The following is a 15,999-nucleotide window of genomic DNA, read 5'->3' as shown; positions in this document are numbered from 1 at the left end:
GGGACATCACTAGAGGTGGACACTGATTGGTTGATTAATAGTATTGTTTAATAATGGCTGTCTGATTATGAATCATCTGCATCTGCAATAATTAAATAAACCATTTATTATTAAAAGACTATAAAAATATAATAATTACTCCGTTTTAAGTCGGTTTAAAAATTGAGAACAAAACGATCTGATAGCCTATAACTAATTAATAAACTCATGAACAGAGAATTGGATTTCGAACCCCACATACGCCGCAGTAAGATTTTCAAAAATTATCCTTGATTATTGGATAAATTTTTATATTTGCATATATCACACGCAGAATCAGGCGCTATAAGGAAAAAAAAAGTATCAAAACGTTTTACTCCAATTTCCCCAGTATTGCTAGCGTTAATTTCTTTTTTCCCTTTTTGCCATCAGATTTTGGTAGACCTATATTTGTTCACATTAATGTAACGTAAAATCACAAGCAAAGCATCAGTATAAACTATCAATAAGATCAATTAATTAAAGGAAATTAAGTTTTGTTCCCCTGAAAGAGAGAACAGATATGTAGATAAAAATTTAGCATTACAGGAAGCATGGTAAAGAGACAATAACAGGCAGTCTTTATGGTAAAAAAGCGATCTCTTCCAGACAACCTTAGGGTGGAGAGGAGTAATAAAATAAACATCATATGAGTACACTAAAAAGTGAAGTTTGTAAATATATTACACAATAGGTTAGGTGAAGAGAGGCGAACGAAGTGTGATTATCACTGATGCGTGAACACAATGATGCCAAGTTACAAACAAACAACTCACTCGGTACAAAGCCATATCATGTATTCAAATTTAACGATACTGCACTCTATTACATTGGTTTTTCGGATAAAATTCATAAAAATAACAAATGTTTTGTTGAATAACAGTTATTAGGTCTGCATGTACCGCCCCTGAATGCCCTTCACGGCCTTCTGTTTGTTTTGATGATTTTCCAACCATGTATCTTACTAAAATAATAAAATCGAAACTAGACGCTCTTTGTTCTGGTATCATGCAAAAATGATTACACCAAATTGGATGTGGATTCAGACTGGAATCATAGTTTTTTTTTTTTAATGGATGATAATGGAATGGTAACCCCGCCTGCGCTTAGGGTATACGCTAGCGGGGCACCAGTGATAGATGATAGGCGAGGATGAAAAGACAGGTCAGTTGGCCCATCGTGATGAATACACTTGGAATTCAGCACGATGGTTTCCAGGGGAGACCACGGGGAGGTCGACCTGTTAGGGTATATTATTAGCAATGGAACTGATAATTCGCATTACTAACAATCCCTTCTCCTCCTGGAATCATAGTTGTATTCCTGAAGGTGTAAAATTCTAGTGTAGGTTTTCTTAATCTTAATACGCAACGCCGCCTAGAAGTAGTGTAATTATTTTTTTTTACTTTTAAAGTCACGTGTACGAAGCAGCGGATAAAAAGCTATGATAGAATAATATTTTCAAACAATAGATATCTTATTACAATACTCGTTTAAGTATTACAATATTTTTATTAATGATAAGACGTAATAGACTGTAAATAATCATTACATGCACCTTTTAATAGTAACCTCAAACAATTTAATCCTAAAGAGTAAGTTTTCAGATACACGATTCTTATAATCTGTGGTCAGTAAAAGCATGATTGATCTAATACGACTACCTAAGATGGGATTAAGAATTTTCGTAATGTAGAATCTTGTTCTATATAAAAAAAGGTCATACATATTGACAAAATTGAAATGGAAACAAACAGGAGTTTCGCTTAATAAAAAGAAACATAAAAACGTTCTCAAACAAAAATAACTTTTAAATTTAAATAACATGTTCAACCGAGAATAACAGAAACATCTAAAAATCTAAACTCTATAAAGAGGAAAGATTTAATTTTTGTTTTGTAATGTATAAATTCAGAAATATATTTAACCGATTTTAGAAATTGTTTCACCTTTAAAAAGCTATATTATCAGCAAGTGTGAGTAGTATTTTATTTTTAATGCAGCCGTGCACAGTCGGGGCGGGTCGCTAGTTTGCTTATATAATTAGGAAATGGTGTAAGTAAACGTGATCAGATAAGAAATGAATTATAAATCGCGTCAAAGATGCATAAATATGCTTTTTTCGCGCAGGTAGTTGAAAAGATTGTAACAATTAGAAATTTAGAATAAAAAAAAAATGTATAACAACTTCAATTCTAACAATGTTAAGCATGAAAGTACAGATAATTAAGCAGATAAAAAAAAGGCCTTACGTCTATTATGAAACTGCGAATAAATTGCACGAATGTCATGTTTTTTAATTGCTCACAGATATTTCGCTATGTATATTCTCAAGGAAATTGATAAATATTGCAAAACGTGTGTAAACTTAAGGTGGGAGAGACAAAAGTAATCAATGTTAATGTTAATACGTTGAAAGGAATGAACAGAACTTAGCTAGCTTCTGAATAGAGTACGTATAAAGTTTTTTCTTTTTTTTATATTGAATATTTGCTAGACGTTGGGAATATTCTATTTATTTGTGGTTATGAAGTAGGCATAGATGTCTATCAGTATAATGTAAAATACAAAGAACCTCGCACCAGTTCGATGACCAACACAAAGCTGATCGTTATCCGGCATTGCTTACAATTAGCACGAGTCTTTCCGTCGTCGTATCGCGGAATCAGATGCTAGATTTACATAACATGAGAAATTGGAGACTTTAACTGACACAGTAGCGATGTTATGTTTTATAACTGGATATTATATTTATTACATCGATATATATATATATATATATATATATATATATATATATATATATATATATATATATATATATATAAAGTGTTACTAATCAAATTAACACCTAGTAAATAGACGTATTTGATTTTAATCATTGGGTTGAACAAAAATTATAATTAATTTACTTTAAATTTGAATTTACAATCGCCTAGCTGGGTGCAATAAGCATGTTGATCGTTTGAGATATGAATTAATATTATCATAAATTTATTTTAATGATGGTGGGCATCCCCATTACTGGACTATTGAATATACATAGTTGTTAATGGATACTATTTAAATACATGACTAATCTTTCTAAATCTTTATTCTAGTAGCAAACTATGATTAACTTTTATTATTAAAGTAAATAATAAATAAAAACGAAAGAATAATAAGTATAGGTGATAAGTTAATTTACCATGCGTAAATATACCTAGTTATAGCATTAATTATCATACATCAAAATAGAAATTAATAACATTTAATTCTTTTAACTGTTAAATTGACATAATACTGCTATTAGAAAGAAGCCGTGGTAATTGAGGCCAAACGAAACTATTACGTAGTTATTTTTATAACTGTACCGTTTGTTTTTTTATTGAATATAATTAAAAATCATACCGTTTTCTCCAGTCTTGAATGAAACTCCAATCACATAGCTCATCCTCGTCAAGAACTGTGGCCTCATGATGATCAGTTCCACCACCATGGACAAGTTCCACCAATTGTCGAGCCCTCTCAAAGTTTCCTTCAAATTCCACCACTAGAAATCCATCAGAACTCATTGTCCCAAAAACTTCTTTCTTATATGTGGCATCGTTAATAGTCACAACTTCAGAAATATTCTTGGTATCTTCAGATTTCACTTCACAATAAATAGCTTCAGGTATTTCAATTTCGGAAACCATCTGTGTTCCTCCCCCTTTGTCTACTTCTTTGCTTAATCCCAAATTAGCAGTTTCGTCTAGCAAACCGTTCACATAAATCGCTTCCTCTTTTTGAGGTATGTCTTCCTTCTGTTTACTTTCTTCCCTCTTTTGTTCACTGTGTTTACGAATAATGGAATCTCCAAAATAAATAACCACTTTATTATTACTCTGTGTAATTTTATTTGCCAAGCCATTTTCGGAAATAGGTTGATTTGTCTTTTTATTTTTCTCCTGAGAGAGCCTTTGAGCTAGTTCTTCGTAGCAAGGTGGTCGGTTACTGTATATTTTCTTTTCAGACACGGATCCTTTCTGGTTCTCTTCTTTTGTTTTATCTACACTTTGATACACTGGGGGACGACAACAATCATCGAACTGGCCGTTCCAATGTTTAGGTTCACTGTAGATATGCTCAGGTGTCGATGATTGGGGCAACGGTATATACTTTTCGTGAAGATTTTTAGCGTTTGTTACATCGCTTTTCCTAAAATTTAAAACACTCCGTTTTGTTTTTGATTCGGAAGCGTCACTGTTGCTAACTTTCTTTAGTCGAGAATTCCCAAGAATTTTGAACAGCGGTTTATGTTCGATTTGTTTCACTCTGTCCGTGCTCGGCGCTCTACGCATCCCAAACGGGCCTACGTCCTCTTCGGAGGGATGAGGGTAGAGTTGCTCGCAACTAGTGGATTTATGGGATGCGATTCTCGACTTAGAGGAGTTCACGGGTTCCCTGTTCTGCCAATGTCTCACCGAGAGTCTAGCGGCCCCTCGAATGAACTTCATCGGTTCCCAGGCCTCGGCCTTTTTAAGGATGAAGTTGTCGCACATATTTTTCGGGGGTTTCCTCGCGTCCGCTGCGCGGCAGGACTGAAGTTCGCGGCAGAGGAAACAAGAGCAACGAGCCGGGCACAGCATGACTGCGCGGTTGTGCCGGCCGCACTGACGGCGCCGCGGCGCTCGTTGCCACTCGCGAAGCCCCCAAGAAGCATTGTTACAACGCGCCCCGCTACAAATCTGCGTACTTTTTAACTCGACATTCGACCGAGTGCGTGCTCTTCACGGATTTATAATACCGTTTTTAGATTTATGAACGTTATATTTTTAACTTAGAATCCGTTATTAGCAGGTCATGAACGTATTTCCTCGTATTAATTGGTCGAAGTACATTTACATAATGCTTAAAGTAACTGTAGCATCGTCTCGTAAATATTTTACGAATGCCAATTGATACAGATGCAAGGCATCTACGTTGCAAGTGAGGTGAATGGAACTATAAGTCGTTCGCTAAATATAGAGCACACGTCGAGCCGAAGGGAATTATTATTGATTCGGAATCATGTCGGACTGTCGATCGAATTGATTCCTCTGTAATTGCTCCGTAATATCAATCGCAAACGATAATTATTTTGCATTTTGGCTCCTGGCCATTTGATCATTTCAATGGTCGTTTCCTTAAATATTTTGTTGTCATAAATACAGTATGAATGGCTTCAGGGTGTGAAGTTATATTTTAAATGTTAATATCGTATAATGATCACATACGAGGATATATATTTAGGTACAAAAAAATGTAAATTCATAATTGAGAATAATAAAAACTTTTACTTATACATTATTTGAATGAAAAAGAAATGTGACATAAATAAATCGGTAACCAGGGGGCCTACCATGAAATGAAATTCCGAATTTTCGGGCTCAATTTCGTGTTTTTGTTTGTACCTAAATCGACGCAGTAAACGGAGCTTAACATTTCATTCATCATAAATCCTATCCTAATAGTCCAGAGGAACAATATTTTAATATTTTTAATAATTTTAAACGGCATGTATTATGTAATTTTAACATCAAATATTTATTTCGTTCGTCCCCGAAATTTCGGAAAATATTTCATGGTAGGCCCTCAGATTGTGACAACAAGTTCACAGAATAAATTATTTTTATATTAAAATGATTTGCGTTGACTATTTATTGCTTTGAAAACACTACCTGTATCTTGCGATATCGAATCGTAATGTTGAATAATGTATAGCTGTCCTCAAGAGATCAGCTATCAAATACAAAAGGAATTGTTTAAATTCGTTGGGTAGTTTCAGTGATTAGTAGGTTCAAACAAACTCTTACACATTATTTATTACTAGTTTTTAGATTTATTACTTATTTAGAATTTATTTACTGACTGAGATAAAAGGTAGAAGAAATAAGACAATAGGTACTAGGAGGGAACATGGAAAGAAATGTTACAAATATTTTAAATGTAAATTTTATAATTAAATGTTTGTTATTTAATGACGTTTAAACAATTGATTTCAATGAAATTTAACATATAATTATCCTAAATTACTATGTAGGGCACTTTATAGTAACAAGCTTTTACCCGCGACTTCTTTCGCGATAATATGTTTACTGAACGCAATAAAAAGTTGCCTATATTTTTCACCATTCCACATAGTACCTACCTGTATACCAAGTTTCATAGTGATTGGTTAAACTGTAGAGGTGCTATAAGGTAACAAACGAACTCACTTTCATATGTATAATATTAGTAAGGAGATTTGTATCAGCTTTTTCTGGGTAGCATAATCTCTAATAGATAACCATATGTGTTTTTCTAAAAACGTAACGTAAAAAGTAATACATATCATAAAAATCAATTCATAATAATAGTGACCATATTGTAAACTACATGTTTACAAATAATTCGAATGAAAAACCTTCTCTTTTTTAAGTAGTTTTTTTTTATAACATAGGGGGCAAACGAGCATGGGGCCCACCTGATGGTAAGTTACTACCGTCACCCATGATCACCCACAACACCAGAGGCATTGCAGGTGTGCTGCCGGCCTTTTAAAGGAATATGCTCTTTTCTTTTAAGGTATCATCATATGTCGTATCGGTTCGTATATACTGCTGCTGGAAGTTGATTCCAAAGAGTGGTTGTGCTTGGAAGAAAGTGCCTTGAAAAACGCACGGTGGTGGACCGCCTCTCATCCAGATAAATTGAAATGTATATACATTATCATTATATGTATAATCCATTATGTTTGGAAAAGCATAATGGATAAAGCATTTGTCCGGCAGCACACCTGCAATGCCGTTGGTGTGGTGGGTGATCATGGGTGGCGGTAGTCACTTACCGTCAGGTGAGCCGCATGTTCGTTTGCCTCCTGTGTTGTAAAAAAAATACCAATATAAGTAGGAAGTGTATTGATAATTTCATTTCAAGTCATCTAAATATTTTAAATTCAAACAAAATTTTCTCCTACTCATTTGACTGTTTTCTTCTTTAATTTCTCATTGCGTCCATTTATTACCATTTTGTAAACTTGAGAAGCATTATAATAATTTATTACATCTCCATTCACCTTCGAAAGTAATAATAAAAGTAAAACACCAAATATCCATACCGACGCCCTGCCAGTTTCTTGTACTTTTCACGCGAAAACTAGCGAACAATGGTTGAGTAAACTTGAATTGCTCCAAGGACTTTCTCCGATACCCTGGGATGGGAACCCTGCTAATTGTGATCAGAACTGATGAACAATACCCAGTGACAGCCATGTTTTATGCAATGAAAGTAACCGTTAGTGTTTTATAATTTCTTACCAGAAGATAAATCTCGTGGGAGTTATGTTTTTTTTTTTATGAAATTAAATCGACTTATGACGAATGATTCAATACACAATGTGCAATTAGAATGTCTGTATAGAATTGTATGTGATGTACTCAGCTTGTGTTCAGTCATATCATTAAGAAATTATAAATTATGCTTTACTAAGAATTGTAAATCACGACTAACTGTTCTCGCGATGTCGTTCGCACGCTGAGTTTTTATATATTACTCGTATAAGAAAATGTATAAAGAGAATAGAAGGAACAAAGTGCTGGGCCACCTTATACGATACGACGATTCTTGAAAAACATAGTAGAAAGAAAAATAGAAGGGAAAAAGGAAGGGAAAGACCGAGTAATAACTACATGCACAATAAAGGAAACACTAGGTCTCATGTCATATAGGGAGGTCAAAGATATGGCTTGGGATAGAGCTGGCTGGAAGAAAATGCATGAAATAGTCGCAACGAAAAGATTCAAGATTATTTATTTGTAAAACATGCGTAAAAAATACATGTAGACTGTCAATACAGTTGACAATACAATATCGTTCGATATGTTTAGCCTGTACGGCATACAAACATATGTAGTTAGACAGTGCAAAGTTATACATCAAGTCAATTTTATACAATTAATCGTCATCACATTCTAATTTTAAATATATTTAAATAAATAATAATAATAATAATAATTGTCAGGCAAGACAAGAGGAAACTCTTAAATGAAAAGGGAAGAAATAAAATATTTGATAAAAATGTAAAGCATTGCAAGACACAAACGTGCACGGTGCGTAGATATACGTATATTGTTTAGTTACAGTGTGAAATGAAAATAAATGAAATTTTTCGCAATAAATGTTGGAAGTTGAGAGTTTTATTACATATATTAGTATATAGTTTGATATTTTATTTCATTCTAGATATATGAATACGTAACCCTTTTTTTTATTTCCTTAACGATAAAATTCCAAATTCGATCCAAACAAACATTTTTCAATGCATTATTAATGTATGATGTATGTACAAATAGGCACATAACTCATCAATTCCGTTTTTGAAGTTTCAAATTATATACGAAGATTCCGATCTTATTAAATCTAGATCTTTCCCGGTACTTGTATCTAATGCACTTTCAGCTATAATGTACCTTTATAAACCAGCATATGGTCCTCCCCGGAAACCATCATGGTTAATTTCGGACGAAAGGTACAATATATCGATTGACTTTATTTCATCATGTACATTTATTTATTGTAACCCCGCCGGCATACATTAATAGCTACCAGAGGGAGACTTTGTACAAAAGGCAATTGCTTGGGTACCTCTGTCCCATTCGTGTTTTAACCGTGAAGCAGTTGTGTTTGCATGGATGTGTTTCAGTTTGAAGGGTGGGATATGGCATGAATTTACTGGGTACAGATGAATAACATCTGAGTCCTCAGGAATGGCAACGCATGGGGGGTGTCATGGGCGAAGCAGTATACTCTGTTATGTCCATGATACTACTCATGTCTATAAGCGACGGTTACCACTTTCCATCAGTTGGGCCGTCAGCTTGTTTGCCATTCTAAATTGTATAAAAAAAAAGCATTTCCACAATCTGGTTGCTCATTTTTACTGTAAAATTTAATAGAATTGACCAGGTGCTCAAACCGGCGTAACATACGTTTCCCTATTGTTATTATCTACAGAAAAGAGTGTAATCAAGCCGTGGACCTATATTTACCGGCTGACTACTCTAACAAACGTTACAATTTCCCCGCGAAAGAAATTAAACATTGTTTTGAAGAATGAAAGTGATGTTACTCACTGAGATAATGTTCGTTGGAACCGTTAACGACGGATCTTGTGTAATTGCGAGCTCGCGTAATGAATGGATGCGGCGTCATACAGTTTTTTTTTTGCGGAAAGAAAGGCGTGGAACAAGGCGAACGTTGTAGATGTTACAGATCTTATCGATGAACTCTTGTGACCTCTCCGTGATGCAGTGCTTACTTCTTTAGAATCAGTAATATTTATGATCGGCTTGTAGCAATAGGTTTATACCAAATCAAATTCTAATAATGGTAAACCAAGTATTTTTGAAGCCAACTTCATTAAATAACGTAACTTTATTTCTATTTTTTTCATCAAAAAGATATTTATTTATTTATTTTATTTTACACTAAACAAACTTTAAAAAATTTAGAAAATAATAATATTAATTATATATGTTACATATGACAAAATAACATAACAATGCAGATTATACAGTTGTGTAATACATTACTATTATACTTTGAAATTTGAATAAAAGAAGAAAAACTTATAAAAAAACAAAATGAATGTAGCAGTGTATGATATATATATATATATATATATATATATATATATATATATATATATATATATATATATATATATATATATATATATATATATATATATATATATATATATATATATATATATATATATATATATATATATATATATATGAAAGTAGTCTGCATAGGTCTTCCTTGCCCAAAGTTCAAAGAATCACACTTGTTTTTGTCACGATGTTTCAATGAGCTTGTTTTGTTTTGGAACGTGCGTAGTGAGTGTGAGGAAATATAAAATATTTTATGATATGTTAAGTTACATTACTGTAAAGTTACACTATATAAGACATATTAGGAATGGCTATTTTTTAGAAGTTTTTATGATGTCGCAGTAAATTCTGTGAGATCCATATTGTTTATAGCAGATAATTACTACTATATAGAAATGGGCCGTCAATTTGTTCTACCAAGTTGAATAAATGAATAAAGCTGTATAAATTAAAAAAAAAAAAGTAATAATGTTTGGAAGTAAATTAATTTGTGAAACTTAAATAAATATACTCATTAAATAATCCGATAACAAAACTTGACAAGAGCTAAACAATACTACAATAAAACGAAATAATCCACCAGTGCTACGAAACTAAATTAATTTAACGTCGTTTTCCATTTCATTTCTCTATTTGTTAGTAAAAAGACTGAGTTTATTTAATATGTACTTACAATAACTGCATAAGAGAAAAATAAAACACGTTTTTACAAAACTGTTAGCTAGTATAAAAAAGGCATTTATTATTTCAATGCGAAGATCTATTATTTTAGCATATTTTCCTCAATGTTCAGTCTAAAAATCTAATTATATTTTATTGCCATCTTGCAAAATAATGAAACCAAATTCAGTTAAATTATCTAATTTACTCGCGTCCGTAATCTGAAGCGCATAAAAACGGCTGATCTCATATCCTCAAGTAGTTACAGTGGTAATTACTGAGAGAATTTGCAGCAGTATCATTCGACACTTATAGAGACATTACAGCCTTACTAATATCCTCCCAGCTTGGACTTGTCTATAAATATACAAGTGGTTGATACAGTTATTACTTTGGCAAGCAATACAAGCCGAACTAGAAATTTTTTAGAATTTAATGGGTAGATATAAAATATTTTTTTTACTGTTTCACAGTGACTGAGCTAAGACCTCGATTCTGAGTTTCTTACCTGCGTTTCGGTCTGTCAGGAGGATGTTGAACAATGTTGAACTTTTAGGAAAGTGTGTTAAATAAAAAAAAAAAAATCTAAAATTACTGAAAGCGGAAAAAACATTTTAACTGGTGCAACGATGGTCAATATTAATCCGTTTATTTAAACCAAAATCAAAATAAACATCTTACGTTGTTTGTTATTTACGATTATTCAAAATCTATGAAAATTTTCCTGCCATCATGCAATTGACTTTCTCCGTCCAATATTTAAAAACGCATTTTTTATTAACAACCTTCAACGAAGAGAAGTGTGGACTGAAAGACGACCTAGTGACAACCATCGAAAAGGGAATGTTTTATTATTTTATTTTTTATATACAACTTAGAATGGCAAACAAGCTGACGGTCCACCTGATGGAAAGTGGTAACCGTCGCCTATAGACATGAGCAGTACCATGGACATAACAGGATATACTGTTTCACCCATGATACCCCCCATGCGTTGCCATTTGTGAGGACTCAGGTGATATTCCTCTGTACCCAGTAAATTCACGCCATATCCCACCCTTCAAACCGAAACACAGCCATGCAAACACAGCTGCTTCACGACTGAAACACGTATGGGACAGAGGTACCCAAGCAAATGACTTTTATACATTTAGAGAGGATGGATGAAAGAAGAATTACGAAAGAGATTTATCGAGCAAGAATGAATAGAAATAGGCGACGTGCTGAAGAAGGGCAGAAATTAAATAGCAACCGACGAGCGTGTATAAAAAGATTGATAAATGTGGAGGAAGCGAACGAGGCTTGATTGAATTGAAGCATTTGTTTTTAATGGATGGATAATGTAATAGTGGGTTACGATAGGTTAGCCTGTGCTCTGCAAGAACGAGCCATCGCCGTCGGGGCTGCGGCAGACTGCTGACGTGCCTCCGTTGCCCCGACACTGGCGCGTGTAAGGAACACCGGGAGGTTTTAGCCGGTAGGAGTCCGGCAGTACTCATATATCTCCCCCGAGGTATATGGGTCTGCATGAAGCATTTCCTCTCGTCAAAAAAAAAGGTTAGCCTGTGCTATTGGTATACATTGGCGGGGCACCAGTGAGGGATGATTGGTGAGGATGAAAAGGTAGGTCAGTTAGCCCATCGTGACGAATTCTAACATAAATTAGTTACGATGGTTTCCAAGGGGAACCGCGTAGAGGTCGACCTGATAGGGTATATTGATAGCAATGGAAACTAACCTCCCAATTGATAACAATCTCTTTCCCCCGAATCGAAGCATTTGGCATTCCATTGTGTCTGCCTAACCTATTGGAAGACAGACATGACATGTATGTATGTTTGCTTTAATTCGGGAGATAGGGGTGAAAGGTATTGGTAGCAATGGAGTTTGACAGCCTCATTGCTAGCAATATGCCTTATTAGGTCGACCTCCACGTGGTTCCCCCTGGAAACCATCGTGAACAATTCTTGTTGATTTCGTCACGATGGGCTAACTGGCCTGCTTCATACTCACCCATCATCTTTCACTGGTGCCCCGCCGGTGTATACCAATAGCGCGGGTGGGGTTACCATTCCATTATCATCCATAAAAAAAAAAACTTGGGAGATAGGGCAGTATTCATCACAATAAGAAAAAACAAATCCAGAATGCGGTAGGAGGCAAAACGATTTGATTTGTCGGGTGTGATTATAAAATTTAAAATGGTTAATACCGTCGCGTCGCTACATTCGTTTCATGTGAGTTTACCGTATCTTGTCATCGTATCGGCGCGGCGCTTGATTCATTCTTCAGCAACATAACGGGCTGCAGGTAATTTATTGCTGTCAACTCCTGACCCCTGCGACTGTCGCGCTTCATTACGCGAATAGTTTGCCGCTTGTTTTTGCCGTCTCGTACCGTTTGACTTAGTTTGCGATTAGTGTGAATGAACAGTGGCAGTAATAATGATATAATTTAAATTTTAAACTAGTGTTTTTAGATTGGGTGTATATTTAAATATTACGTATCTAATATCATAAAATATACATACCAGAGGGAGACTACAAAAGTCGATTGCTTGGGTACCTCTGTCCTATTCGTGTTTCAACCGTGAATCAGTTGTGTTTGCATGGATGTTTCGGTTTGAAGGGTGGGATATGGCAGTGATTGTACAGGGTACAGAGGAATAACACCTGAGTCCTTAAGAATGGCAACGTATGGGGGGTATCATGGGTGAAACAGTTATGTCCATGGTACTGCTCATGTCTATAGGCGACGGTTACCACTTTCCATCAGGTGGGCTGTTAGCTTGTTTGCCATTCTAAGTTGCATAAAAAAATCATAAAATTATATATTTAGGCATCTTCACCAATTCGAGACCAATTTTAATGATTAATATTTTAATCGAATCTGTTTACTTTCGAAATTATTCTATACAAATTTTCTCAATTTTTTATATGACAAGTGTAAAATTTTTTCGACATTCTATATGTCAATAGGAGATATTGACTAATTTAAAATACCAAAAAATATAAAAAAAAAATATTGTTAAAAATCTTATTTTAAATTCCTAGATCAACTTCAGTAATTTAAAGAGAATGATGATATGTACATATTATAAGTATATATTTACGTGTTTTTTTTTTATACAATTTAGATTGGCAAACAAGCTAACGGTTCGTCTGATGTGAAGTGGTAACCGTCACCTATAGACTACAGCAGTACCATGGACATAACAGAGTATACTGTTTCGCCTATGATACCTCCCATGCGTTGCCATTCCTGAGGACTAAGGTGTTATTCCTCTGTACCCAGTAAATTCACGCCATATCCCACCCTTCATACCGAAACACATGCAAACACAACTGCTTCACGATTGAAAGACGAATGGGACAGAGGTACCCGAGCAATCGACTTTTGTACAAAGTCTCCCTCTGGTCCCAGTATAGAATATACCACCCTTTCCTTTTTAGTGGGAGTCTTAAAATAAAGTAATAAGTTGTCAGATAATCAGCAGCATCCCTCTTAAAACATTGCCAAATTCGAACTGCGGTTGCCAACCTGCCTGCCAGGGGGGAAGGAATCGTTAATAATGGGATCTTACAGCCCCATTACTAACAATATACCCTATCAGGTCGATCTCCACGTGGTTCCCCCTAAAAACTATCGTGGTTAATTCTTGTGAATTCGTCACGACGGGCTAACTGACCTGCTTTCACCCTCACCTGTCATCTATTACTGGTGCTCTGCCAGCGTATACTGATAGCGCAGGCGGGGTTACCATTCCATTATCAATGTAATATAAAGTAGCGAATGTAATGGACACACACAATGCATTTGATTTATATTTCTTTTTATTATTATTTTTAATAAGGAATTTCGCGACTGACTCTTGGCTGCAACAGAATATCAGTGTTTTGCTCTTTTAAGGGCAAAGCAATAAACTGAGTTGTGACCATTTTGTGTTACTATGGCACACGCATGAAGGAAAGGAAAGAAAGGAAATTGTTAGTTTATATATATATATATATATATATATATATATATATATATATATATATATATATATATATATATATATATATATATATATTATTGTTTTTGTTTTGTTGCTTTTTAAGATTTCAAGAAGTATGTAATTGGTAGATCGCATAGGATTTCGTAAATAGTAGATCTTGGGTCTCGTCAAGTCGGCCACCCCTGAACTATAATCAATATATCTTTGTAATATAAAAATAATGAAATATATCTTTGTTTTGGCTGCAATTGTACAAAAATGCTGTTTCTTGTGCATCTTTACTAGATACATCCGGCTCAATGTGAGACGAATCAAACCATCGATCGACAACATAATTGATAAAGTGTACCGAGACCACGTGTGGGTCGAGTTGTATATCAAAGATTCGCTTTAATGATACCTCATTAGTGGAAGCCTCTTTTTTAAAACGAGAACAAATCAGATACTTTCTAAATAAATAGAAAATTAATAAATTACTATTAAGTTTATATATATATATATATATATATATATATATATATATATATATATATATATATATATATATATATATATATATACATATACATATTTAAATTGAAAAATGCGAAAGAAGTCGGTTTGAAACCAAGCATTTGACGTTCCATTGTTTCTGCCTACCCCAATGGAATGGAATGCCTGCCTACCCATTGCTATTCCTGAGGACTCAGGTGTTATTTCTCTGTACCCTGTAAATTCACTGACATATCCCACACTTCAAACCTAAACACAGTCATGCCACAACAGCTGCTTGACGGTAGAAACACGAATGAGACAGTTAAACTCAAGTTAAGCTAAACTTCGTTTCATCAGGGTCGGCATCACGTACGTGACACTCCTAATATTGCAGGCGTCCATAGGTTACAGTGACCATTCACTATCAGACGGATTATAAGCTAGTTTGCCATCTCCGTAGTATAATTTACTGAATTTACTTGGTATAAAGGAATAACACCTGAGTCCTCAGGAATGGCAACGCATGGGGGGTATCATGGGCGAAACAGTATACTCTGTTATGTCCATGGTACTGCTCATGTCTATAGGCGACGGTTACCACTTTCCATCAGGTGGGCCGTCGGCTTGTTTGCCATTCTAAGTTGTATAAAAAAAAGCTAAAGTACAAAATGAGTGAACGCTTTCAATTATTATGTATTCGTACCTCCTAGGTTTCGGCCTGAGTATCTCGTGGGGCGCGGGCTGCCGGCGCGGGGACCAGCCGGCGCAGGCGCAGGCCCGCTCGGCGCGCGGCTCGCCTCCGCCTCCGCCTCCGCCTCCGCCTCCGCCCCCGCTACCGCTGCTCAGCGGCGCCGCCTCCGCCCGGGGCGTGCACGCATCTTCACTGTACCAACATCAATTATTTACAGTAGTGCTCCAACAATAACATACATTTTAATAACAATTTATTAACACTATTTAATTATATAGAATCTGATATTTAAATTAAATATGAAATACAAACAAACAAAGTAATTCTAATATAATATAATATAATATATACCTACTTTAGGGGGGAAAGGGATTGTTAGTAATGGAGACTGAGAATCCCATTGCTAGCAATATACCCAACCAGGTCGCCTCCTCGCGGTTCCCCCTGGAAACTATCATGGTTAATTCCTGATGAATTCATCATGATGGGCTAACTGGCCTGTT

At 35.0% G+C, this 15,999-nt stretch overlaps 1 protein-coding gene across 1 annotated transcript in view; it reads right to left on the bottom strand.

Annotated features, from left to right (window-relative positions):
* LOC113523599 (ankyrin repeat and BTB/POZ domain-containing protein 2) overlaps positions 1-4,663 on the bottom strand; it is a 38,151-nt gene extending 33,488 nt beyond the window's left edge. Inside the window, 1 exon segment of the mRNA XM_052902783.1 lies at positions 3,409-4,663. Coding sequence (XP_052758743.1) covers positions 3,409-4,628 — 1,220 coding nt within the window. The 5' untranslated portion in view covers positions 4,629-4,663.
* Between the last annotated feature and the right edge of the window lie 11,336 nt (positions 4,664-15,999).

The sequence above is a fragment of the Galleria mellonella genome, unplaced genomic scaffold (assembly GCF_026898425.1).
Source record: "Galleria mellonella isolate WM207_F2 unplaced genomic scaffold, CSIRO_AGI_GalMel_v1 utg96, whole genome shotgun sequence".
Classification (NCBI taxonomy): Eukaryota; Metazoa; Arthropoda; class Insecta; order Lepidoptera; family Pyralidae; genus Galleria; species Galleria mellonella.
The sequence above is the reverse complement of the archived record's forward strand: the minus strand, read 5'-3'. Positions and strand labels throughout refer to the sequence as shown.